This window comes from Rhea pennata, chromosome Z, assembly GCF_028389875.1.
Source record: "Rhea pennata isolate bPtePen1 chromosome Z, bPtePen1.pri, whole genome shotgun sequence".
In the NCBI taxonomy this organism is placed as follows: domain Eukaryota; kingdom Metazoa; phylum Chordata; class Aves; order Rheiformes; family Rheidae; genus Rhea; species Rhea pennata.
In genome coordinates this window covers 57,815,682-57,841,471 of record NC_084702.1, presented here as the reverse complement: position 1 = coordinate 57,841,471, position 25,790 = coordinate 57,815,682, and the positions used below count along the sequence as shown (strand labels likewise).

Here is a 25,790-nt window from a genome sequence, read left to right as displayed (position 1 = left end):
ACAGAATACATTTTCTTTAGAAAAACATGCATTGTTATACAGATCTTGTTCTTAACCTCTTTCATAGAATCAGATATTATCAAAATAAACAGCCAAAACCGTGCACAAGACAGAATAAACTGTAAGTGTAGTGTGTAAGTTAATAAATAAATATCAAGAACATAGAAAGTCTTGGAAAATTATTTTGTCACATTTTACGTGTTCTACCACGTTATTATGCAGTAAACTACATGCAGATACTTGGCCAGACTGTCACATCTTGGCATACAACAGGGAAGTCCAACTTTATAGCCCTAGTTCTGTAAACTCATGGGAACCATGAAAGGGTGTTTGGCACAGCCGCTTCAGCCCACTCTCCTGGAGCTGTAATCTGACCACAAGCTGGAACCCTGCTGTCATTTCTGTACCGCCGTGCATCAGCACACACAAGCATGCGTGCGCTGTGACGGCGGAGTCAGCGCTGGCAGGGGCGCGTGCTGTGCACCGCGCAGCGCCCGGGCCCTGGGGGCAAGGTCAGCGGCGGTTTTGGCAAGCGGAGGAGACTGGGCAGGATTTCCTGCAGCATGAGTGGTTAAACAGGAGGAGCCTGGAGCCAGGCCGGAGTGTTCATAGGTCACCCCAGAAAATTTATTGGGAGAAAATGAGCTTGTAATTGAACACTTCCCTCATAAAGGTTGGGTCTCACAAAAAGTCTCTTTCGAGGCAAACCACACAAACCATGCTGGTCAGCGCAGTGAGGCACAAGCCCTCTGAGACATCCTGAATCAGGTGGTGTCGCTGGGGGAGTTGGGTGGGGGGAGCAGGAGAGACCCTGCTCCTTACTCTCCTGGTGAGCTCTTGAAGAGAGCAAAGATGGAAACTGTGGTTAAAATAGCTGCTTAATTTCAAATTTTTCTGGAGCTGTGTTCAGAATGTAGTCTGGCAACCTAGTCCAGCCATGTGAATAATAATTTGCATTGTGATCTTTCATGGAAACCACATAATACAGAATCAGGCTCATGAAAAAAGAACGTAACAGTGATGTCTAAGAGACATAAGCATGGTCAAAATGTTCTTCAATATATGTTTGTATATTAACTACAAAGAACATCTGTTTAAGAATGTCTATGTAGAAGTATAGAGTTGAGTCGACATTTTAAAATGCTATCTAATTGATGCATTACAGAACACATGCAAAACACTTCAAACCAGTCAGTTACAGTAAAAAAATTAAAACTTATTCCCTTAATTTTATTATTTGCAAAGTTTGTAGAAGTAACTACCAATATTAGCAGTGTGTTTTCAAAGCTTGAAAATAGTAAACAAAGCATCCAGCATGCTAGACCTAGTACTCACTACAGTGCACTTAATGAATACTTCATATACCTTTTATTCAATTCTTTAGATGACTAAGGAAGGAAAAAAATAAATGTATTAACAGTTTTAAAAAGCCTGAAAATATCGAATAGCCACTCATCTAACAATTCTCCGTAGACATAAAATACACAGAGCTTTATTGACTTAATGTTGGCTGGGATTCTGCTCATTCACACCAGCAGAGAATTTGGCTCCTTAAGAATATTCCACTTCAAAGCTCTGACTTAGCAGGCTATTAAAGTCCATTTTTGGCTTTAAACTCCCGAGGGTCAATATTCAATATCTAGCTATAAAGATTGGTGTCCAGTCAAATGCTTTTCTAAATCAAGGCTTTTACAGAAGGAAATCACTTGTGCATGAAGAACACTTTCAAATCCAAATTTGGTCTGAAATCTCCTTTTTAACTTCTGATTTCCAGATGCTAGGTGAGATTTGTACCCATGGAGTCAAAGTTTCTCCTATATTCCATAAATTTTCAGCTAATATTTGCTGTCTCATAGAAAGAAAGGCTCCTGTCCTCTGCTACTAACAGAAAGCCTTCACAGTTGTGGAAAATCATCCTTCTCCTCCCCCCCCTCCCCAAAATAATTACAGATTACAAAGATTCATTTTTGCCAAAGGGACTGCTCCAGTACCTAGTGAAGTTCAGGAAAATATGATATATTTTTCACTCATCCCAAAATAGCCCACCTCCCAGGCATTCACTTGGCTACAGGACACTTAAGTCCTCGGGGAACTCATATGAGTGGGGAATGCCAAAGACTGCTCACCGCTTCTGTCACTGCTAGTATGCGAGCAGGGAATTTCTGTCTGGGGAGCTATTTTGTAAGAATGATTTTAAATATGTCTTCCAACAGTAACGTGAACTTTTTGTTTCTTACACCCCAGGAGAATTTCTGCAGCTTCCAAACTAATTTCATAACCGGAGGGGACTGTTGTCCCAGAAATCCCTTCCCCTTCAAAACTGCCGATACACTTCTAGGAGAAGGACGTGCCACAGCTGAATTATAGACAATTCTTGCAGCGCAAAAATAATCTTGCAGGCCTCTGTCCATTAATGTTTAATTACCTACAAGACTGTGAAACCAAGCTCAGGATAAGACTGACTGAGGATTTTATCAGCCAGGTAACCTGAGCCACGCAAATTCATAAGAGATGTTTTCTAAATACAGAAAAGACCATTACAGACAGGCACGCTACACGCACATTCCTGAATCTAGCCCGTTTAGAAATTTTTCAGTAGTAAACTTTTAGTTTAACCTCAATAATTTGAGTGTACAATTACACTTAGTGTCTTCTTATTTAAAACAAAAAACAAAAACATCTATAAAAAAACCCTCATCTTTCAATCTGGATAATTTCCAAGTAGACTTTCTTGTTTCACCTTTCCTACAGAAAAGTACCTTCTACTATTATTTCTTATTCTTGAATAGCCAGTTCTAGATAAATTAATAATAAATTAATAAAATTTATTTTATATATTTTATTTTATATTTACATATTAAAATAATATTTATTTTATGAAATAAAAATTAATAAACAACACAGCCTTCTCTTCACAAAGCAAAACAGACCCCTTCCAAAGGCATAACTCATGTTCTCATCCTATGCATCACCTCTGCAGTTCTCTGAGCATTCACACAACAAAAACAAAGAATGTAGCCCTTTCAGAGTGGAATAACTGAACTTGCAGGATTTAGCTGTCTTTAAAAAAAGTAACTTATTCTCAGTTCAGGTAGTGTATAAATGCTTTCCTAACTAGTATTAGTAAAGCTGCAATGTTAGTCACTTACATTTAGAAAAACAAATCCATCAAATTCTTCCATTTCCTTTACTGTTGTCTCCAAGGTTTCTTTTGCTGAATCAACAGTTTGTTGAAAGTTAACCATCTGTTCATACAGATACTCCATTTTCATCTTCTTCACTTCCTCAAAGTTTTCTGATTTCTCATCATATTGTGCTACCACTTTCTTAATCATGTCTTCATTCTGTTTTTCCAGTAACTCTGCATTTTTCTTACAGTTTTCCTAGAAAATAAAAGCAGATGTAAACTGATCTGCAGAATAAAATTACAGCAGTTAATGAATACACAGAAACTCTCAACTACCCATACATGAGCCACCCACCAGACTTCTACTGGCATCCTGACAAGAGATTTTTATTTCTGTACGCAAGCTCATCTAGGAGAAATAATGCTAGAAAAATACATTAAAAACTAATGGAAGAATTTTGTATTGTGTTTAAAAATTATCTTCTACAGCTAAGCATAGAGACAGGAAGTCTGATTATAAAATACCTATAAATCCATACTTTTGACTGAAAGTAATACAGTCCTCAAGGCTTAAGAACTTCTGGATATTGGATAATGTTTTTAGGTTTAACACAGGACTCTAGATATAGACACAGTGTGAGCTGTTTATAAATGCAAACAAAATTAAGGGAACTTTTTCTTCCAGTCACTTATTCCACATTGCAATCATATACAGAAAAAGCAAATGTTTGCATCTTTATTTCCCTCAAGTTAACTACTTGAGGCAGGAGAAGTGAGTTTGAGGACTGGAGAAGCAGCCCATTTTAGTGGAAAAAAATGACACTACAAAACAAAGGAAACATATCTTAGAAGCACTTCTGTGGAGAGTAAGAAAACTAGCTTGATAAACACTGCACTTACCTCAACAGAGTTAAATAGAGATTCAATTTCACTCACAACCCCTTCAGTCTTCATTGACTTTTCTTCCAATGCTATTAGCAATTCATCTAATTGATCCTGAAATTTTAAAAGTTTCAGTAACTGAGTATATTATTTTATAAAGCTTTTGTACAAAGCATATTTTTTTTTTGCCATGAGCTGCCACTGGAATAATCGCTAAATTAATTTCATGTGTCTCCCTGGCTACAAAGACAAGCACAGAAATAGCAACAGGAAGAGTGACAAAACTGTTTCCAACACCCCCCTCCACCTCACCCCCCCCAAAAAAAAAGAACGAAAGAAAGAAAAAGAAAGAAAAAAGAGAAGAGCTCAGCTTAACAAGGTGCTAAGTGCTTATGCAAGTTGTTGAACACCGTGACTTTCAAAATAGTTATGCTGGAAGTTAAGGGTACTCAGACCTTCATGAGGGGAAACAGGTGCATAAAAAGAAAGAAAATGCAGGGAATTGTCAGGTTAATAGCTAATGCGGTAAAGTCTCCTGCAGCAAACTGAACATAAGTACTGTTTTTTTTAATTATAATTTTAAAGATACTTCTTACAAACCAGAATCCTAAACTGGCAGTGTGGACAGCCAAATCTCCTATCAAAATCACTGGCTGAATTAAAAGTGCAAACAAAAGAAGTCCTAGGAACAACAGTGCCAGAAACGACACAGAAATCTCTCTTAGGCAGTAGTCCTTCTTGATCTTTCATGATAGCAAGCTGGCCATCTGCTCAGATGCAATTTATAATTTACAAAAATACTTTGTTTTAATTAGCTGGCATAAATCTAAAAGGAAGGTTACCTTGCTTTGGTAACACCTTCCTGTCATGGCAAACTTCTATAGCTAGATCTGCTTGAAAACTAGCATGTGATTTTCCATTAACTATGAATGTCACATTGGACTGTAAAATTGAAGGCTCTATTTAGGGCCAGTCACTGAGATCCAGAGACAAACTTCTGTTTCTCAAGATACCCAATCTAATCTGACCGATACCATCCATAGCTCATTTCTCTTATGGTGAAACTGTGCTCCTAAAGTTAAAATTCAGGTGACAAGTGTTTTGCTATCTTAAAGTTTTCTCAGTAATTATACAAAGGTAATAAGAAACATAGAAATATCGTCTTAGAGTAACGGGAGCCTTGAGTGCTAGAAATCACGTGAAGCCAAGCCTGTGCTGTGGCCAGATTTAATTATTGGTTTCGTGTCCAGGTTCCACAGCCAGGGAATGATATCACAGGGCATTTATTTGTGGTTTAACTCGACTTACTGCAATGTGGTTACTTTGGGGGATGGCTGGGATCTGTGACTTTATTACAGATTTACTTTGTATATGGCCATTCATATTTCACTCAGAAATGATAATTAGCCAAAATGTGATAACATTTCATACCTCTGCACACCACAGAGATATTTTGTAAATATTGACATTTGCAACTAGTTCCTTAACTTCTCCTGCTTGTAATGCTTGTTTCTTACCTATGAGTTAACACAAAAATAACTCAAAAATCAGTGACATAAGCCCTTCCAGGATGTTCATGAAATTATAAACTCTCCATTACTGGTAACTCTACATGTGCCAGAAAAGAGCTCACCTTGCAGGCACTGGGGTGAGATTAAATAGCGCATAATCAAGGAAGGAACATCTGTTCTTGCACATAAACAAATCTGATGTGGCAAAAGTGAGACACCACAAACATGCCATTTTTACAAGCAGAACAGCCAAAATGAGCTTCTACAGAAATGATAGCATTTTCAACAGTATTGCTATTGAAGGCACACTCCAGTGAAATGGATGGCATTCATATCTATCTTTTAAAATGATACAGCTTAGAAACAGTGGGAGGAAGTAGGAATTGCTAAATGCTTACATGCACTACACTTAAAAATACTATTGGGGAAGCCTAACACGAACTGAACAGAAAATGAGGACAGAGTTATAACAAAACTGTGTAGCGTACACTGAAAATACTCTGATATCTCCAAGCAACCAACACATGTAACTGGGATGGAAAACATTTTATGGTGATGTTGGTACCAGTATGCAGAGGTTTCTGTTCTGTCAGGTGAAATGAGCTGCTCTTACTAAATTTCTCTCCTCATATAAACATCAATCCTCTCATTTCTCCCTCTGTGCCTACAATCTAGACAAACTTGCACAAACTAGAAAGCTAAAAAATGGAAAGTCCATAAAAGCCACACATAAATAAGATCATTCAAACATCTGAATAAATAAAAAGATCATCTTAGCAAGTTTATGAGTCTAGATAACACCTTAATGATAAGAAACTCTCCCTTCCAGATCTCTTATGGGTTTTTAGGAAAAATTTTCATTTTATATACTATGACGTAGCCTCTACACTTACTCTCTAAAGGCCAGTTCACAGAATAGGCCTAGAGAAACTAGCTTCAGTACCTCCTTCCTCCAGCCACCTCCTTTCTCCCACCCAAATTAATTCTTACCTTCATCTTGGTTGCAGCAGCATCTAATGTTGTGACTTCATGATCTTTATGTTCTCCAAAGAGCTTATCAATAGCAGATATTGGGCACTTGCAGTAGTAACAATATGTATCTACTTGTGCTTTCTTCGGTTCTCTTTGTGGACTCTCAACTTGAGGTATGTTTGTTGATGATTTTTCAGGATACATTACCACAAAACCTGAATCTTCAAGTTCAACAGGTGTTCTTTGTTCTGGCTCATCTACAAATTCGTAACTGTCACCAATATGCCCAAAAGAATCCCTATCTTCAAATAAAAGCTCCTCGTGTGTCAGTTCAGAGGACATTTCATCTTGTAGAAGTTCTTCTCGTGTAATCACATCATAGCCAATTGCCTCAGCGAGATCTTCACAAATATCAGGGCTCTGCTCCTCTCTTTCCTTGCCTGGCTTCTCTGCTGGCTGAAGGATTGGGACATGTGAAAGATTTGCCTGGGCATATTGATCATCTTCACTATCTTCAACTGGTGACCTGATATATGGGATATGTTTTTCCATTTGATGAACTGCTGCTATTTCATGTTGTTCTTCCTGTTTATTGGCTGCTTCTTGAAGTGCAGCTCCCTGATAATCCATTCTTTGCCTACACTCTTGGTGACTTGTTTGCTCTGGTAATTCTTCAGTTGTTTCTACAGGTATGTTTTCCTCTCTTTGTTCACTGGTAGCACTTCTTGCACCTGAAAGATTTAATTTGCTTCCAAAAGGAATGGCATGCACTGGTTTACAAACTGTTGCTTTTATGTCACTGTCAACCTGGACTTCCTCTCTCTCCACAAGTCCCCTTTCTGGAAGAACCTTAGTTCTGACACCTGAAACATCACTAGACCACTGCTTGTGTTTGTTCCCTGAGCTCTGAACAGAAATATCTCCACTAAAAGGCTGATCTTCTGGTATCTGATCCTTTTGAGGATGGCCTATGTCCTTACCAGGAATTTCATCTTTAAGAATGTATTTTTCAAAATATATCCCAGTTCCATCATCTGTGTCTGAATTCCTACTAGGAAACGATGCATTAGAATTACCACTCTCCTCATCAGAAGGAGTCTCCTCCTTTGTCTTTGCACCCACTGCTTCTGCATAGAGATCCTTGTATAAAAATGACAGAGCAGGTGGCTCCTCTAGAAGCTCTGGATTAATTGCAGCAACAGTGGTAGGAAACAACAGGGATCGTTCTAACACTCCTTCTTCTGAATCAAACAGTGGGGTCCCTGGTGACTTCTGTTCATCTTCTATGTTCATAACATTTTTATTGCTAATATCAATTGATTTTTGTACAGGTAAAAGTTTTGAAACGCTTGCATAGGATTCCATACTTTCTCCTTTTGTGGTACCATAAAAGACTTCATCCAGATCTTCAAGTAAGGAAAACTCTTCTTCCAAAGTATTTACCTCAGAGCTTTCTTTAAAAGATGCGGCTTCTTCCACAGCTTCCTTAGGATTTTCTGTCATAGAAACCAATGAATCTGGTCTCTCAAAAGTTGGCTTAATTGGAGATTTGTCATCAATCAAGGTATATTTTTCAAAATAATCCATATCAGCCATACCATTATTAGAGTCCAACACTGTGTCATTATTATTTTCTGGCAACATGGACTTTTCCTCTTCTGTTTCTCCAGTTTCCTCAGCAGCAGCATCTTTGACCAATTCTTTTAGTTCATGATTTTTATTTCCAGGGTTTCCCAGCACTGAACTTTCTGAAGTTTCAATGGTTGTTCCAGAAGCTAAGGCTCTATGGCCATCATCTGCTAATTTTCTCTTAAATGAAGGATTTGTTTCCAAGTACTCTAGTTTATCCGGCATGTGTTTACTTTCTTCTTGATCAACAGAAGAAATATGTGTAGGAGCATGAATATTTAGGATTTCATAGCCTTCTGAAATTATATTAAATAGATCTTTTTGTTCAGTAGGTTCAGGAGCATGTTGACTATCTTCTACAGCTCTCACATGCTCTATTTCTTCATCTTTTCCCGCAAGGTGATGTTCAGGTACTTCATCTACTTTGTCTACATCTGGATGTTGCCTTGCTTCCGTTTTTGTAAGGTTTCCAGTGCTAGTTTCATCCTTTGGAACTTTTTCTGGACCTGGATTATCTCTTCCCAGAGATTGTAAATCACACCTTTGAATTCTGTGACTAGTTTCTGAGGACAATCCGTGGGAAATTTCACTTGATGCTATATCAGAAGCTCTAAATATACCTGGTTTATTCTTCATAGTACCATTAACTGTAAGTTCTTCACAGCTTCCGGCTGGGAGTTGCTTTGATCCAGAATCATAAGCTTCATTTGGAGAAAGCTGAATTCCTTGCTTGTCTACTTCTGTAGCTCTTATTGGACTAATTGAACGAGCTTTCACCTCTTCTGCCAGCCAGCTAGCTAGCCCAAAAGAAGAAGATGGAATATCTGGATTCTGCTTTTCATCAGAAGAAATACTGTAAATGGACTTCGACTCTGCTGAAGACAGGCTGCCTCCTTCACTAGAATAAAGCTGAGGTTTGTGTGTCACAGTTTCATAAATAAGATCTGATGAAACAGCTCCCAGTTGCTCTGAGGACGTGTATTTTTGCTCTGTAAAATATGTCATTTCATGTCTATCCTTTTCTTCATAACTGCTTGAAATAATGTTTGATTGCTTTCCAAGCATGTCTACTATGTCTGATAAAGATGATGGAATATTTTGTTTCTCTTCATCATCAGTGAAAACCAGTGATACTGACCTTTCAGGCAGTGTATGAAAAGGTACAAATGAATCTGATGACACTGATTGTTGGTCTGCTACAGCCTTGGACTCTGTGGTCATCAACTTTGTCACTTGCTGCACATCAGGTTGCATTTCTTGCTCATCCTGCTCGGCAGTGAATTTGGGGGGAATTCTTAACTGCTCTGATGACAAATAGTCTGTGTCCAATGACTGATCTTGAGATTCTTGCTTGCCTTGGTCTGGTATGTGCATTAGAGACATACTCTCTGACTCTGCAGTCTTTGATCTTGCTATTTTAGATGAATACAGCTGAACTTGTTGCAGTTCTGTTTCATCAGGATGTGTAATTATATGTTTACATTCTGATTGTGCTCTTTGAGGAATAAACGGCTGCATGCTTTGCTTTTCTTCTTCAGCAAGGGAGTATGTAGGAACCAAATACTCAGAGGCAGGTTTTGAATAAGGTGGAATTTCTTGCTGGTATGTTTCATCAACTGAATAAAATGAAACTGAGGGTTCAGACTCCAGTTTTGCAGGGACAGTTAAATAATCTTGTCTTTCTGGGGCTTCTGCTTTATCTATAGAATATGATGGATTTAATTGTTCAGATTCTAATTGTGTAGTTGTGTGAAAGTAGTGTGGAGTTTGCTCTCTTCCTGTTTCAGGTAAAACTGCATGTTCAGTCTCTGACTGTACAGCCACAGGTGAATGTAGATCAATTTTCTTACTTTTTGCAAAAAAGAAGCCTGACTCAGGTTGTACAAATTCTAACTGTTCTGTTTTACCGTGAGTGTAAGATAAATCTGAGTGCTCGGGGGACAGGCTTGCAGTTATAGGTGAAGACTTCTGACTTTCTCCCATTTTTATTTCAGAAACAGACTGTGAAACACCTACAGGTACAGATACTGATTGTTCAGGAAGAGATGAATAAGGTTGAATTTTTTGACTCTCTGATTCCTCGGCAGAAAAGGATAAAACTTGTTGTTCAGTTTCCAAATGAGTAGTTAGAGATGAAGTAATCTCTGAGTCCTGCTTCTCTGAACGCTCTGCTCTCAGCAGGGCAGTTTCACGCTGTTCTGCTTTGTCAGAAGAACTTGATAAATCTGATTGTTCAAGCTCCAGTTGTGCAGTTTCCTGCTTCTCAGTACTGCCAAAGGCATATGATACAGAAGGAGTTTCTGGTTGCTGTATTTCACTAACAGAGTACTGCAAATTAACACACTGCAGTTGAGGTTGGGCGCCCTCCCTCCGCTCCATTTCTCCTGCGAAGAATGATGTCTCTATATGCTCCAACTCCAGCTGAGCAAGCTGTGGCTGCTCTCTTTCGCCATAGGAATACAGTAACTCTGGTTGTTTCTTTCCATGAGTCTCCGCTTTGCCAAGAGCATATGACAAATCTGGACATTTTGATTTCAGTTGTTCAGTTTGCAGTTCTGCTTTCCCAGTGGAATATGAAACATCAGAAACATCAGAATGCATAAACTCTGTTTGTGCAGTTTCCTGTTGCTCTGCTTTGCTAAGGGAATATGATAAAACTGGTTGCTCCAAGTCCACCTGTGAAGCTTGTTTCTGGTCTTCACCAAAGGAATGCAAAAAGCCAGGCTGGGCCGTTTTCTTTTCCTCTAGGCTGCCAAAAGCCTCCAAAAACTCTGGTTGTTCCAGTACTAATTGGACAGGTTGTGAAGGCTCTGATTCACTAGCTGGATATGATAAATCCATTTCTTCTACCTCTGGTTGTACAATTTCATGGTGCTCTAATCTGCCAATAGAATATGACAAATCTTGACAGTTTGGTTTCTGATGGGCAACTTCCTGTTCTACTTCAGTAACAGAATAAGATAGCTGTGGATGTCCCAACTCCAGTGATACCTTTTCTTGTTCTGTTTTGTCAGAAGAATACAATGAATTTGCATGTTCCAATTCCCCTTGCACAGTTTGTATTTCGTCTATCTTAGCAAGGGTATAGGATAAATCTGGTTGTCCTAATTCCAGTTGCGTAGCTTTCTGTGGCTGTGCTTTGCTAATGGAATACGATAAATCAGGAAGTTCCCACTCTGGATGTGCCCGTCCTTGTTGCTCTGTTTGTCCAATATGCTCTGATATTACAAGCTGTTCTGATTTCAGCTGCAGAGCCTGTGGCTGCTCTACTTTGCCAATGGAATATAGCAGACCAGGATATTCAAACTCTGGTTGTGCCTCTCCTTGCTGTTTTGTTTTGCTAGTGAAATGTAGCAAGTCTGCATGTTCTGCTTCCACTTGAGCAGTTTTTGGTTGGTCTGTTTTGCCAAGGCAAGATGATAAATCTGGTTGTCCTAACTGCAGTTGTGTAGTTTCTAGTTGCTGTGTTTTATCAGTGGAATGTGATAAATTGGCATGCTCCAATAGCTGTTTTGCTATTTCTTGTTGCTCTGTTCTGCCAGAGGAATACAAGAATTCCTGGACTTTCACTTCCATTCGGGCACTTTTGGGCTGCTCTGCTTTGCCGTGGGAGCATGACAACACTGGTTGCTCTGGGTGTAATTTGTAATTTCCCCTCTCTTGTTGTTTGAACTCCAGTTGCGCAGTTTGCTCTTCTTTACTAATGCAAGAGGACAAATCAGGATGCTCTGCTTTGTCCAAGGAATTTGAGACGTCTGGATATTCAGACTCCAGTGGGGCAGCCTGTGATCCCTTTGTTTCTACAAAAGAATGCAACAAATCATATTCTTTCAACTCTGATTGTGCCACTTCATGAGGTCCTACTGAGTCAACAGCAAATGACAAGTCCGCATATTCAGATCTCACTTGTGAAGTTTGCAATCCTTCTATTTCCCCAACAGAGCACTGCAATTCAGGATGATCTGACTGCATTCTTACACTTTCCCTTTGTTCTTTGCCGTGAGATGATGAAAAATCACCTGGCTGTACCAGTTCTGGTCGAACCTTTTCCTGTTGCTGTACTGTGCCAATGGAATAAGATAAATCTGGATGTTCCAAATCCAGTTGAGCAATTTGTGGTTGCTGCATTTCATCAATTGGCCATGATAAATACATTTGTTCTGCCTCTGTTTGTATAACTCTATGGTGCTCTAATCTGCCAACAGCATGTGCTAAATCTGTGCTTTCTTCATCTGCTTCATGAACAGAATAAGATAACTGTGGATGTTCCAGTTCTGGCTGGGCTTTCTCTTGTTGTCCAGCTTTGCTGAAAGAATACACAAGGCCTGACTGCTCCAGTTCCTCTTGAGCATTGTGTGGCTGCTCTGCTTTGCCAGGTAAAGATGAGAGATCTGGTTTTCCTACCCCCAGTTGTGTAGTTTCCTGTGGCTGTGTTTTATCAATGGAACGGGAAAAATCAGGATGTTTCAACTCTAGTTTTGACATTTCTTTTTGCTCTGCTTTTTCACTATGAGATGAAACATCTGGACCTCTTACCATTACAGTTTGCGGATGTTCTGTTCTATGGACTGAACATGCTGAGGCATCAGGGTGCCCCAAGGCTGTGTGCATCATCCATGGCTGTCCTGCCGTGTCAGCAGAGAATAACAAGTCTGTGTGGCTCAGGTCCATTTGGGCAGGTGGGCACTGTTCTGTTTTGTCACGGGCATATGATGCATCTGGTTGTGACACCCTCAGCTGTGTCGTTTCCTGCAGTTTATCAGCAAAATATGCTAGACCTGGGTGTTTGGATTTTAACTGTGCAGTTTGCAGTTCTCCTGTTTCAAAAACAGGATAAGACATATCAGGATGTCCTAGCTCTGTCTGTGCCACATCCTCTTGTTCTATTACATCCGCAGGATGTGCCAAACCAGGATGTTCCACTTCTGGCCGCACTGTTTTCTGTTCTGTTTTTCCAAAAGAGTAAGTTAAACCTGTTTGCTCTAATTCTAGTTGTACTCTTTGTTGTACCTCTCTTTTGTCAGGAGGACATATCACATCAACATGTTCCATTTCTGGCTGGGCCATTTCAGAGTCTGGCTTGTCAATAGGAAGCGATAAATCGGTTTGTTCCAGGTCCTGTTGAGCACGTTTTAATTGCTCAGTTTTGCCAGCAGAATATGAAAACTTTGTTTGCTCTAACTGCTGCTTTGTGTTTTGTTGCTGCATTCCTTTGTCAATAGAAAATTTGCTATGTTTCTGATCCAATGGTACTATTTCTTGTTGGTTTCTTTCATCAGTGGAATGTGACAAATTAGGGCGTTTCATTTCCCGTGGTACAATTTCTGGCTCTTCTGCTTTGCCAAGGGAATAAGCCAAATCTGGATGTTTTGATTCTATTTTTGCAGTTGCTGGTGGAATGCTTTTTCTGGTCACTTTAGGCAAGTCTTGATGTTTTGACTCAGACTCTAGAGTTGCTTGTTCTTTGGCACTACCTAGGAAACATGATAAATCTGGATATTTGGAATCCAATTGTGAAGTTTCTTGTTGGCTTTTTTGACCAACAGAATACAACAAATTTGGATATTTAGATTCCACTTGCATAGCTTTTTCATTTTGCACTGCTTCACCCAGGGTTTCTAATGAACTTAAATATTCTGATTCTTGTTGTGATTTTCCTATGAAATATGACAGCTCTGGATGTTCTGACTCCCGCTGTACAGTGTCTCCTCGTTTTGTTTCACTGATGTCAGATGAAAAATGTGGACGTTCTGTTGCCAGCGGTGCAGTTTCTTGTTGCTTCATACTAAATGATAAAGTTGGATGTTTCAATGTCTCTTGTTGTTCTGCTTTGCCAAAGGAATATGACAAATCTGGATATTCTGACCTCATTTCTAATTCCTGTGATGCTGTTCTTTCAGTGAAAGATGACAAAAATGTTTGTTCCAGCTCTGGAGGTATTATTTCTTGTTGCTTCATTTTGCCACCAGTGTGTGACAAATCTAGTTGCTTTGATTTCTGTTCTATCATTTCCTGCTGCATTTCTGCACTTGCAGAAAATGCCCATTCTGGATACTCTGGCTCCATTTCTATTTCTTCTCCTTGCATATGTTCCCCATGAGAATATGACAAAGGCAGATTCACTAACTCTGGTTGAGCTATTTTGTGCTGTCCTTCTTTGTCACAATAATATGAGTGGTATGACTGGGCCAAATCCATTTGTTCCATTTCCTGTGGTTCTGCTTTCCCACAGGTTTCTAACAAATCTGAATGCTCCAGTTCCCTTTCTGTAGCTTTCTGTTGGGATGTTTCCTGTTGTTCCAGCTCTCGTTGTTCTTGTTGTTCCATTTTGCCAAAGGAGTACACTGTATCTGGCTGTGCCAAATCCAGTGGCGCAGTCTCTTGTTGCTGACTGTCAGCAATGGAGTAGAAGGGAAGTGAATGCTTCTGCTCTGATGGTGCCACTTCCCAGGGCTTTGGTTTGTCAGTGGGACACAAAGAGTCTGAAAATCCTGATTCCATTCCTTCTTGCATTGCTTCTCCAGTAATTAATGAGAAATCAAGGTTTTCTGAAACTAATGGTACATTTTCATGGTGCTCTGCCTTGCTAATGCAAGATGACAGTTCAGGACCTTCTAAATCTTTTTGTACAGCTTCTTGTGTTGCTTCTCCACAGGAATATGGTGAAGCTGCTTGTTCTAACTTTGGTCGTAACATTTCTTGTTGTTCTGTTTTGCCTGTGGAATATGATGTATCTGCTTGTTGCAAGCTCAGCTGTGAAGTTCTACCTTGCCTTTCTTTCACAGGAGAGCATGATAAAACTGCATGCTCTGACCGCAGTTGACGAGTTTCTTCTTTCCCTGCCTTGTCAAGGGAATACAGCTTATCTCTATACAGCTGTGAATCCTGCTGCGCAGACTGTGGGTATTCAACTTTGACACCAAAATACGACAAATGAGAATTGTCCGAATCTACTTGTGCCATTTCTTGCTGCTTTCTTTTATTTGTAGGATATGGTAAATCTGAATGTTCTGACCCCAAGTACCCAGTTTGCTGTGCCTCAGCTCTTCCAGTCGAATCAGATATATCAGATGCATACACCAATTCAAGTTCTGTAGTGTTTTCTTTCTCTTCTTCCACTGAATATAAGTCTGAAGGATCCAGCACGAGCTGTGCTGTTTCTTGTTGCTCTGCTTCTTTGTGAGAATATGGGAACTTTGAGTGTTCCAGTTCCAAAGGAACATATTTCTGTTTCCCTGTTTCTTCCCTGGAAAAACAGAATTCCAGATGCTTGGTTTCCACCTGTGTATTCCCTGATTCCACTATTTCTTCCCTGGAATATGAGAAAGCTGGATGCTCCCTCTCTAGCTGCGCATGGCCTGATTTCTCTGTTTCTTCCCTGGAATATGGGAAAGCTGGAGGCTCCATGTCTAGCTGTGCACTTGCCAATTCCACTATTTCCTCCCTGGGATGTGAGAAATCTGGAAGCTCTGTGTCCAGTTGTGCACTCCCTGATGCCATCATTTCTTCCTTGGAATGCAAGAAGTCTGCATGCTCCATCTCCAGTGGTGCACTCTGCAATTCCTCTGTTTCTTCCCTGGGAAAGTCCAGATGCTCAGTCCCCAGTTGTGTACTCTCCAGTTTCTCTATTTCTTCTCTGGAAGATGAAAAATGTAGATTCTTTCTCTCCTGCTGTGCATCCTCTGATTTCCCCATTTCTTCTCTTGCACTTGAGAAATCTGGATGCTTCTCCTCCAGTGGAGGACTTTGCAAATCTTCTGTTTCTTTCCTTGCATATGAGAAATCTGGATGCCCTGTGTCCAGCTGTGCACTCTCTGATGCCACTATTTCTTTCCTGGAATATGAGAAAGATGGATGACTCTTCTCCAGCTGGGCACTCTGCAGTTCTTCTGTTTCTTTCCCTGTATATAAGAAATCTAGATGTTCTCTATCCAGTTCTGTACCCTCTGATGCCACCTTTTCTTCCTTGGAATGCAAGAAGTCTGCATGCTCAATCTCCAGTGGTGCACCCTGCAATTCCTCTGTTTTTTCCTTGGAAAAGGAGAAGTCCAGATGCTCAGTCTCCAGTTGTGCACTCTCTGATTCCTCTCTTTCTTCTCTGAAATACGAAGAATCTAGATGCTCCACCTCTGGCTGTGTACCCTCTGATTCAACTGTTTTTTCCCGGGAATATGAGAAATCTGGATGCTCCATCTCTAGCTGTGCACTCTCCGAGTCCTCTGTTTTCTCCCTGGAATATGAGAAATCTGGATGCTCCATCTCCGGCTGTGCACTCTCCGAGTCCTCTGTTTTCTCCCTGGAATATGAGAAATCTGGATGCTCCATCTCCGGCTGTGCACTCTCCGAGTCCTCTGTTTTTTCCCTGAAATATGAGAAATCTGGATGCTCCATCTCCAGCTGTGCACTCTCCGAGTCCTCTGTTTTCTCCCTGGAATATGAGAAATCTGGATGCTCCATCTCCAGCTGTGCACTCTCCAAGTCCTCTGTTTTCTCCCTGGAAAATGAGAAATCTGGATGCTCCATCTCTGGCTGTGCACTCTCCGAGTCCTCTGTTTTCTCCCTGGAATATGAGAAATCTGGATGCTCCATCTCTGGCTGTGCACCCTCCGAGTCCTCTGTTTTCTCCCTGGAATATGAGAAATCTGGATGCTCCATCTCTGGCTGTGCACCCTCCGAGTCCTCTGTTTTCTCCCTGGAATATGAGAAATCTGGATGCTCCATCTCTGGCTGTGCACTCTCCGAGTCCTCTGTTTTCTCCCTGGAATATGAGAAATCTGGATGCTCCATCTCCGGCTGTGCACTCTCCAAGTCCTCTGTTTCTTTGGAAAAAGAGAAGTCTGGATACTCTGTTTCCATCTGTGTTCTCACTGATTCCTCAGTTACTTCACCGCTATATGAGAAATCTGCATGTTCCATTTCCAGTTGTATACTCTCTGTTTGTTTGTTTTTTTGAATAGAAATACTGGGGTGATCCAAATCTACTGCTGTATTTACAGGTGAAAATTTCTGAGTTTCCTGTGTTTCTGTCTGAACCGGATATGAAATGCCAAAATATTTAGACTCTATTTTTTCAGGAATATGTGAATACAGTTTAGTTTCCTGCTCCTCTACTTCCTGAATAAAGGCAGGAAAATCTTGTCTTTCATACTCCAGCTGAGTAGTTTTGGAATGAGTCTGAATGCTTTGCTTCTCTAAATGAACATTTGGGGTCTCTGGTACTGGAGTCTTTTGTTCCTCTGTTTTTTTAACAGAATACAGTAAAGCTGAATGCTCAATTTCTGACTGTGCAGTTACTGATGAGTGACACTGAGTTTCTTGCTTCTCTGCTTCGTCTATAGAATGCGATAAAAACACATGTTCAGGTTCTGACTGCGCAGTTTTCAATGAATGAGGAATCTCATCCTCCTGTTTTGTTTCTGATAGAGTGGAATATTTGGATTTAGCTGATGGAGCACAAGGTAAGTAAGACTGAATTGCTGACTTCTGTACTTCTTTCTCAGGATGTTCTGACACAGATGCTGTTGACGTAGGGAAAACAGTTTGGGGAGCTTGCCCGTCTAATTCATGAACAGAACCTGTTGGAACAGACTGGGGATGAATTTCCTGCTCCTTTGGTTCAGCCAGAAGACCTGGTGCAGTCAGCAGTGATCGGTCTGGTTTCTGGTTTGGAGTCTCAGCTGAAAGAAGCGTCACTTGTTTCTCTGGTTTATCACCAGGATCTAGTGGAACAGACATTGACTGCTGTGTCATTGCTCTTTTGGCCTCAGGGGAGTATGCGTAACTTTGCTGCTTCGTTGCCTCTTCAGGAAGGCAGGACTCCAGTGACTGTCTCGACATCTTACTTGGAGTCTCAAATAGAGATTGGCTTTCCTTTATTTCTTCACGCTGTAGAGTTATTTCTGCACCAGAGTTTGAAAATGTGCTAGGTTTATTTTTCGTCTTAACAGGTTTAATATTTTGAGATGAAATGTCATCTCTATTAGGAAGCCGTTTTTCAAGAGGCACTGTAGGTGACGAATAGCTTTGATTTGTTTGTGACGTGAGTTGCCGTCTTTGCTCTTTTCTTCTCTCTGATGGTGTTTCAAGATTTCTACTTCTTGCTTTATGGAAAGGTTTTGGACGTGTTCCTTCTGAAAATGAACTGAACTTCTGCAATCTTTCTCTTACTGATGTTTCAAGAGAATGTTCAGATTCTCCTGAAATTGAACTAGACCTCTGGATTCCAGTTTTTTCTAGTGTTTCAGGGGAGGGACCAGTTCCTCCAAAAATTGAATTGAACAGCTGGATTCTAGCTTTTACTGGTCCTCCAAGGATTGGCCCTACTTTTCTCAGTTTGTTTTCTCGAAAAATCGATCTTATTGGAGCACGTTTTACTGGTTCTTCTGCAATGTTCTCCAAATCTTCTTTGTCTTCTAACATTTCCTCATCTGTATCTTGTGCATCCATTTGTTCAACATTTAACACTGAGCCCTGCACATCTGCTAGAACAGTTCTTGGTTCTTGTCTCTGCATTCCAGAAAAGTCACGTTTTTTATTGCCCTGGCCTCTCTTCAGATTTGTAGGCATCATCGCCCTACTTGAAGGTTTACGCTTCCTTTTCCGAATAATCTTGCCTTCATCCATAATAAAGATAACTTTTCCTGGAGGAGAACCTACTGGTGAACTTTCCATACTATAAAGATCAGAAGTTGTACTAGTTTCTGAGGCCCAGGGAGTAGAACATCTGCTTGAGCTGGTTTCCCAGGTTATTCCACTATCTTCACTTTGAACTGTTACCATAGAAAAGGAAGGGTTAGTCATGATGTATTGCAGCTTGGGTTTCACATCTTCATTCTGGATCAGATCCTTTAAACTAAAAAACAAAACAGAACAAATAAATCAAATTATTGTAGTAAAATTCAATGCATCTGAAAATATTTTTCAAACTTGTAAAACTACTGCATGTGCATAAATTAAGAAATATGAGCATAAACAATATTATACTTCATCTGACGAATATACTTTAGATAAATTTTTGTAAGACTTCATGTTGCAAGTTTATTTCAATGAAGTGGAGATGTATAAATGCTCTTGAGAATGCAGGAAAAAGTCTTTGATTCGACTTTATTTTACCACTTTGAGACTGAACTGATTCTGGAGTCTTACTCTCCAGTGCCTGGTTATCTCACAGTATAATTTAAATCTTGCACTAAACATGTACAAGACACTGTCAGCATTTTAACAGCACTCACACTTCCTTTGCAGATGCGTAAACAATTATACAAGGTGCAATGCGGTAGCGACTCTATCCACTACTTTGTTACTTTCCATGTGTGTTTCATCCTCTAAGCACTCCAAGTATTTAACAAGGTAATTTATAATACACTCAACAACGAAAATATACTGAGCCCCCTGCAATGAAATAATCATATTTTATGAAGATAACTTTAAATCTTATAATATGCAACCAGTCCCTATCATATGCTGTAATTAAATCTGCTCTCAATTTAAAAAAAGCTGGAGAAATGTATCCTGAGAAGCTTTATAATAATAAAAAAGTCTTAGAAATAAGAGTGTGAAGAATGGCAAAAGCAATTAAAATACATTAAAAACACAGTATTGTTTTTAAAAAGTCTTACTATAGTTACAATACTTATTTCAAAAAAGCGTAGAAAGGTAACCAGTAACAAGCCGAAGCCCGCTGTTCCTTGGGTAGATAGCAGTTCATTTAGGGAAGTCATGTCAGCAGTTGATGGACAGAAAAGCAGAGCATCTGCCGGCAAAGGCAGAGGCTTCAGCGGAGCAGAGCCAGCGATGCAGCGGCGAAGCCCCAGTCGTTCTCGTGGAAGGGCGCAAACCTGCAGCCACAGGCTTCTCCTAGACACCAGGAGGGGTCACTCCCGATGTGACTAAGATAAAGCGCTTCCTTAAACAAAAGTGAAGGAATGTGGGTGGGCTCCTGCCTGCGGGATCCGAGAAGCTGAATGAGCCTGATGGACCACCGCAAGCCGGCCCTCAACTCTGCGAGGGTGCTGCAGACACCCGCGAGCTGCCGAGATCGGGCAGGTCCCGACGGGGCACTCAGAGCTGCGCCAAAGGGTGCTGAGCACCCAGCAGAGCTCAGGGACCTTCTGCAGAAGAGAGCAGGAAACTCCGAGCAGAGCTATAACATCTAGATCCAGAAAACCTGCCAAACTGTGAGATTTTGCAAGGAGCAAAAACTGCTTGGTGTCTATCAGAGGAAAAAAGTACTTCTAATGCTGCCGACGCTTGGGGTGCTGCTAAGGCAACGTTTCGGTGCCTAGGGGACTTCGCTCACAGCAGCACAGCAGGCAGGGAGCTGCACAGGGCAGGGCCAGGCTGAGGTCCCCTTAGCCCATCCCTGACAGCCTGGCCAGCCAGGTGAGGACAACGCGCTCTCCACAGTCCAACGATGGGACTTAAAGCCAGCTCTGCTGACCATGCTGACCTGAAGACCATGCCTAGCAGCATGGCCTGGGCCACAGCCCACAGTCAACGCAAGTCTGACAGCGCAATATGAAATAATGATGTCTTAGCCAAAGCGACCCTCTACCTCCAAACAAAACCAAAGCCTAAAACCCCACTATGTGCAGGCGATCGCCTACCTAGGTGCACTACTTTCTAGCAAGGCTAGCTCTAAAAGGGAAGATAATACAAAGCAAATAAATCTGTATCACCTTCGCTGCTAGTTCTTCCTTTGCCAATATCATGGTTTGATGTTAGCTTGACTTGTCCACAGCAAAAAGAAAAACAAAAAACAAACAGAAAACCCCAATACCATTGGTACTGAGGAAGCCATCAAGGTTCATCTGAGTCCACTCCAAGAGATGCCTGTTCTGTCCCTCTGACAGAAACCAAAATCTATGGCAAGCCTTTTTACATTTTTCATTCGCATAGAGAGAGCAAAACACCTCCCCTACCTGTGATACTTTCTTTGCTTGAGATAACTGAAAATTATTGTGTGTGTTAAGTTCAGTCTTTCAGAAACAGTTTTGGCCAGAAATACGTACTTTGACTTGCTTTTTCTTCAGCCAGTATGCAGAGCTTGAAAATACAGAGTGGAAGGGTTTTCCCAGGCATGTGTGGGGGCGAATTTAACTAATCTTCCGTGTGACAGAGCGTACAGAAAGCACCTCTACCTCAGCAGCATTCCCATGCGACATGCTACTTCCTTCCTCGTGTTTGCAAAGATGCTGCTCTAACCCAGTTCAGGCTCCCTAGGCTAAGAGAGAAAACTGAAGTTACGCACCCTTTCCCCACACCTTTCCGACTTCACTTTGGGGAGGGCACGGCGAACTTTTCCTTGTAAGCGTAAGTCACCAGCACGGCCTTTCCCACCCCGCTCCTCCCCGCCACCCCACCTGCTGTCCTGCACCTCCTTCGCTTGCTCGGACGCTGCAACCCGCTTCTCCGCTTGGCCTCCGCTGCCATCTGTCTCACAGCTTACCCCAAGCTGGACCCGACTCGAAAGCCTCCACCCCTCAGAGCTTCCTACCGCTCCTTTGAAAGGACTGCTTCATTAAAAAAAAAAAAAATTAAGGCAATTTGCAGAGCTTCAGGTTTTTCTCCCCATTTACTGGCCATAGATTATCTGTAAATGAATAGATAAAAGCAGCCCCGTTTCCCCTCCAGGCCAGCCAGCTCCAAGGAAACGCATGTAAACCGGCTGCAAAGACATTTTAATACAAGCCCGGTGTACAGACATGTCCTGACACTTTCTCACTGAAAAGGAAATCAGTCTGGAAAGGTAAAAGATAGAACTAGGTAACATCAGCTGTCTCGAAATGCAAATCAGGTGAATTCGAGAGAGAGAGATGCTCTCGCGGGTAGGTAAATCAGCTAGGTGTTATCCTTCCACAGCTGGACTCCAGCCTCAAAGTTAACAACGCAAAAATAAAAGTCTTTAACTCCATGCTCATGTCTGTTATTTTCCTAAAAAGATACAACACATCCCTTCAAAATATTTTCACTATTTAAACGATTAATTCTACGTGGCACTAGAAACAACAGACACCGGTCAAGGCGACGGCCTCCCGCAGGAAAGCGCCCAAACACCCGAGCCTGCTGCGCAGCCCCCGAGCGTCGCGGGGGTTACTTGCGCGGACAAGGATGCGGCGCCTTATTCCACCCTCGTAACCCGTTCCGACACCGCCTGTCAGTCTCGCCGCTTGCACGAAAAGCCTGTGTTAGAAAACGCACAACGATTTAAAGATTACATCGGAAAGATTAATAAAGATGCCAATCCCCAGGTTTTCCAATTTTTATGGGCAGATATTGTAAAAGCTGTAAGTGCCGCTGCAGCTTTTCTTCTTTCTTTTGTTTTTCAAGCACACTCAAGGGAAACCCCCAGGCTGCAGCAGGTTTCCTAGAGGAAGGCACCTCCTCAGCTGGAAGCGCCCCAGCCGCGCAGGGGGACGGGGCAGCGGCGGAGCCGGCCGGCCCTGGGCTCCGGCAGCCGCGTCGCGGGGCCCCTCCGGGAGGCTCCTCTGAGCCGGCCCCGCCGGCGCTTGCTGGCCTTGCGCCGGCCGCTGTGCCTTTGTAAAACACGAGTGGGAATATTTAGCGTGCTTGACAGAGATTGCATCTATTTGAGTGGAAATCGAAGGAGGCAGTGAGCAGTTTTCTGCTGGCGCCGCACTGCAGAATCAGGTGCTGTTCGGGGAGAACAGAAACAGCAAAGCTGCAGGCAGCTCGGAGGTCTTAAAAATAACCCAGTGACATCAGGGCCAGCACGGACTGTCTTCAGCCAAGTTTAGGTCCTGGCCACGTCTCCTCTAAGATGTATTTTCAAACCACCACAGAAATTTTGTTCCGTGGCGGGGCTTAAAAGCGTGTTTATCAAGCAATAATTAGGTTAGAGACTGAAGGAGAAGGTCCTCGGGGCTCGGCCCTGCTCTCCCGACCCAGCCAGCGCTCCCTCGGCTCTGCGCGGCCCGTCGGCGTCGGGCGGACCCGAACCGCAGCAGCCGTGCTGACGGCCGCAAAACGTAAGCGTTAAAGAATCAGTTTTATTTAACGTCGATAAGCTTTTTCTGAGTTCTCAGTACTGCTTCTGTATCTGTGCCAAAACTCAAAATTTTACATCTTCGTTAGACTAATTAAACTAATCAAAGTTCAGTAGTACGGCCTCGTTAAATATACTCAGTTACCACAGAGCACAGCTGCTTCAAAGCCTCCCTAAACTCTGAGCTATCTTATTTTCAAACTGAGCAAGGATGGAGAACGAACAGTGCGGTTCTTCGCAATGCCAAGAGCTGAAGGGAAGGATTGCTGCGATTCAGTCAAGCACCAAATTTAACGTCGCTGCGCTGCGAGGCCCGGCCCTGCGCTGCGGCGGCTCCCAGCCCGAGCAAGGCCCAGGCAGGGGGTCTGCAGACCCCAAATAAAAGCCGCCCTCACAGAGCTGACTGCGATGGTAAGTGCACCCTCAAAGGGAGATGTTATACATTCCTACCTGGGTGTTAAATGTGAATAGTAGTATTTGCTATTTAACTGCAGGTCGCGTTAAAAATATCTAGTTGATTGACTGTGTTTTAACTGTCTGCAACGAGCGACTCCTTTCCATCGGCTGCAGTTGGGTTTTGTCTGGTTACTGTTACACGTGTGCCATTCGAGCTTTTTGGTTATGTAGTCCCTCCTCTGCCAGGAGGCTGCTGAGAAGAGCAACATCTCTCAGAAGAAAATCGGCTTTTAGGGGCGTCCACCCCTATCCCTGGAAAACTAGCTCTTCCTTCTCACCGCGAGGGCGTTTCCCTAGGGTCCTGGCCTCCATTTCCCTTCCCACAGCTCTCAGGATGGTTTAGGATGTGCAGAGTCCCACCACCTCCTTTCTGCCCTCTTAACTCTCGCGACAAAGATCGGGACAGCTAGAAACAGCTTCGAAGTGTCACACGCTCAGAGGGGTGTAAATAGAGGACAGCTCCGCAGCACTCAGGTTATAGAAACTGCAGGACCCAAATTTCTTAAGAAAAACATCAGCATTACGGCTTTTGGCTCTTTCTGCAGGATCTGCTTAAAACCGATAGGCTTTGCTGGAGACACAGAAGAAATCCTGCAACTCGATACACCCGGGTGCAGTTTCAGGCCTCGCTGCCTCTTCTCCACATCGGCACGGCCGAGGGAGCTGCCCGCAGGCATCGGATTGCAGGCGGCCCCAGGCCCCACACGCGGCCCCAGGCCCCACACGCGGCCCCAGGCCCCACGGCGAGCCTGCCGCCCTCGCCGCGTTCTCCTCCTCGTGGGAGCGCGACACGGGGGCGGCAAAGAGCTTCCGCGTGAGACTTCAAAAAAATAAAATGAAATGCAAAGTGCAATATTCCTCATTTCAGCCCCTAAACGAGCCACACAAATTCTGGTCCTCAGCGGCAGTGAAGGTTTAGAACAAATTTTTCCTGTTTTGGGAAAGAAGAGACCGAAGAGGGAGGGACAAGCGGGAAGAAGGACGGACAGCAGGAGCAGCAAATTAAAACGCACCATTCCGATATTTGACTGTTTTCTCACAGACAGGCAACTCTCCAGAGTACCTAAGAGCAATACGCGAGGAAGAACCGGCCGACAGCGAGGAGCGGAGGGCGACGCCAGCCCAGCTGGCACGCCGGCAGCTCTTTAAATAGAAAAGCCTCCGGGGAGCCAAGGGCAGGCGCTCAGCGCACCAGCCTCCACTGCGGCAGCAGGATCGCCCCCACGAACACCAGCCCCGCGGCTGCGGCCAGCGAGGGGGACAGGGAGGAAAGCAGAAAGGGGCGACAAGCCCGCACCGGGCCCAGAGGCGAGCGCTCGCCGGGGGCCCTGCTTCGCGCCTCCCCGGGGAGCCCGTACCTGTTAGCCAGCTCCTCTGCTTCCTCGGGATCTACAGCCTCCTCCTCCTCCTCCTCTTCCTCCTCCTCCTCCTCCTCTTCTTCTTCATCCTCTAGGACGGAGGAGGTCTCGGACGCCCCGTCGCCCTCGGCGCCACGGCACCCCTCCATGCCGTTCGCAGCTCAGGCCCTCACGGTGATCTTCTCCCCCGTCCCTGTCCTCCCCAGGGCGGCCTGCCGCAGCCGTCGCGCCCGCCGGCGCTCGCTTCCCCCGGCTCAGGCGCGCGCTTTAAATAGCAGGCGGCAAAGTCACGGCACCGAGCGGCTGCCGCCGGCCCTGGGTCCTAGCACCAACCGGGTGCCGGGGGCGCAGCCGAGCCGCCCGCGGCGGGCACGGAGCTCGGCCCCCGCCGCGGCGCGCCCCGACCGAAAGGCGCGTTCAGGCCTGTCCGAACCCCCAGACTTGCTCAGGCGGTAATTCACGGGGCAGTTCAAACCTCCTCCCCTCTCCTTCCAGCAGGCTGTCGCAGGCAGTAATTGGAAGCAAAGACAAGCAGTATCACTATCTAGAGGTTACGTGAAGTTACCTTTGTCCTTTATTGTTCTCCATTTCCATACAAAATGCAGTGATTTTCACAGATGAAATTAAAACATTTCCAAATAGTATGAACCAAAGAAATCACTTTATATAAATATTTTATATATATATATATATATATATATATATATACACACACAGAGAGAGAGAGAGAGAGAGAGAGAGAGAAACACTATATATAATAGAGACAGTCAGACTCAGATCATAAACAAAGAACTTCCAAAAGTTTTCAGGTACAAAAGACTGTATACACAGTATAACTCTATTCTCGTTTT

General features: G+C 43.0%; 1 protein-coding gene across 2 annotated transcripts in view; it reads right to left on the bottom strand.

Moving 5' to 3' along the window:
* The window catches only part of CMYA5 (cardiomyopathy associated 5), a 45,523-nt gene extending 20,344 nt beyond the window's left edge, over positions 1-25,179 (bottom strand). For both annotated transcript variants that reach the window (XM_062600268.1, XM_062600269.1), the window contains exons 1-5: positions 24,940-25,179; positions 6,511-18,973; positions 4,028-4,123; positions 3,150-3,383; positions 1,366-1,388 (exon numbers count right to left, since the gene is read on the bottom strand). In XM_062600268.1, coding sequence (XP_062456252.1) covers positions 1,366-1,388; positions 3,150-3,383; positions 4,028-4,123; positions 6,511-18,973; positions 24,940-25,088 — 12,965 coding nt within the window. In that variant the 5' untranslated portion in view covers positions 25,089-25,179. The remainder of the gene's footprint in view (positions 1-1,365; positions 1,389-3,149; positions 3,384-4,027; positions 4,124-6,510; positions 18,974-24,939) is intronic.
* Between the last annotated feature and the right edge of the window lie 611 nt (positions 25,180-25,790).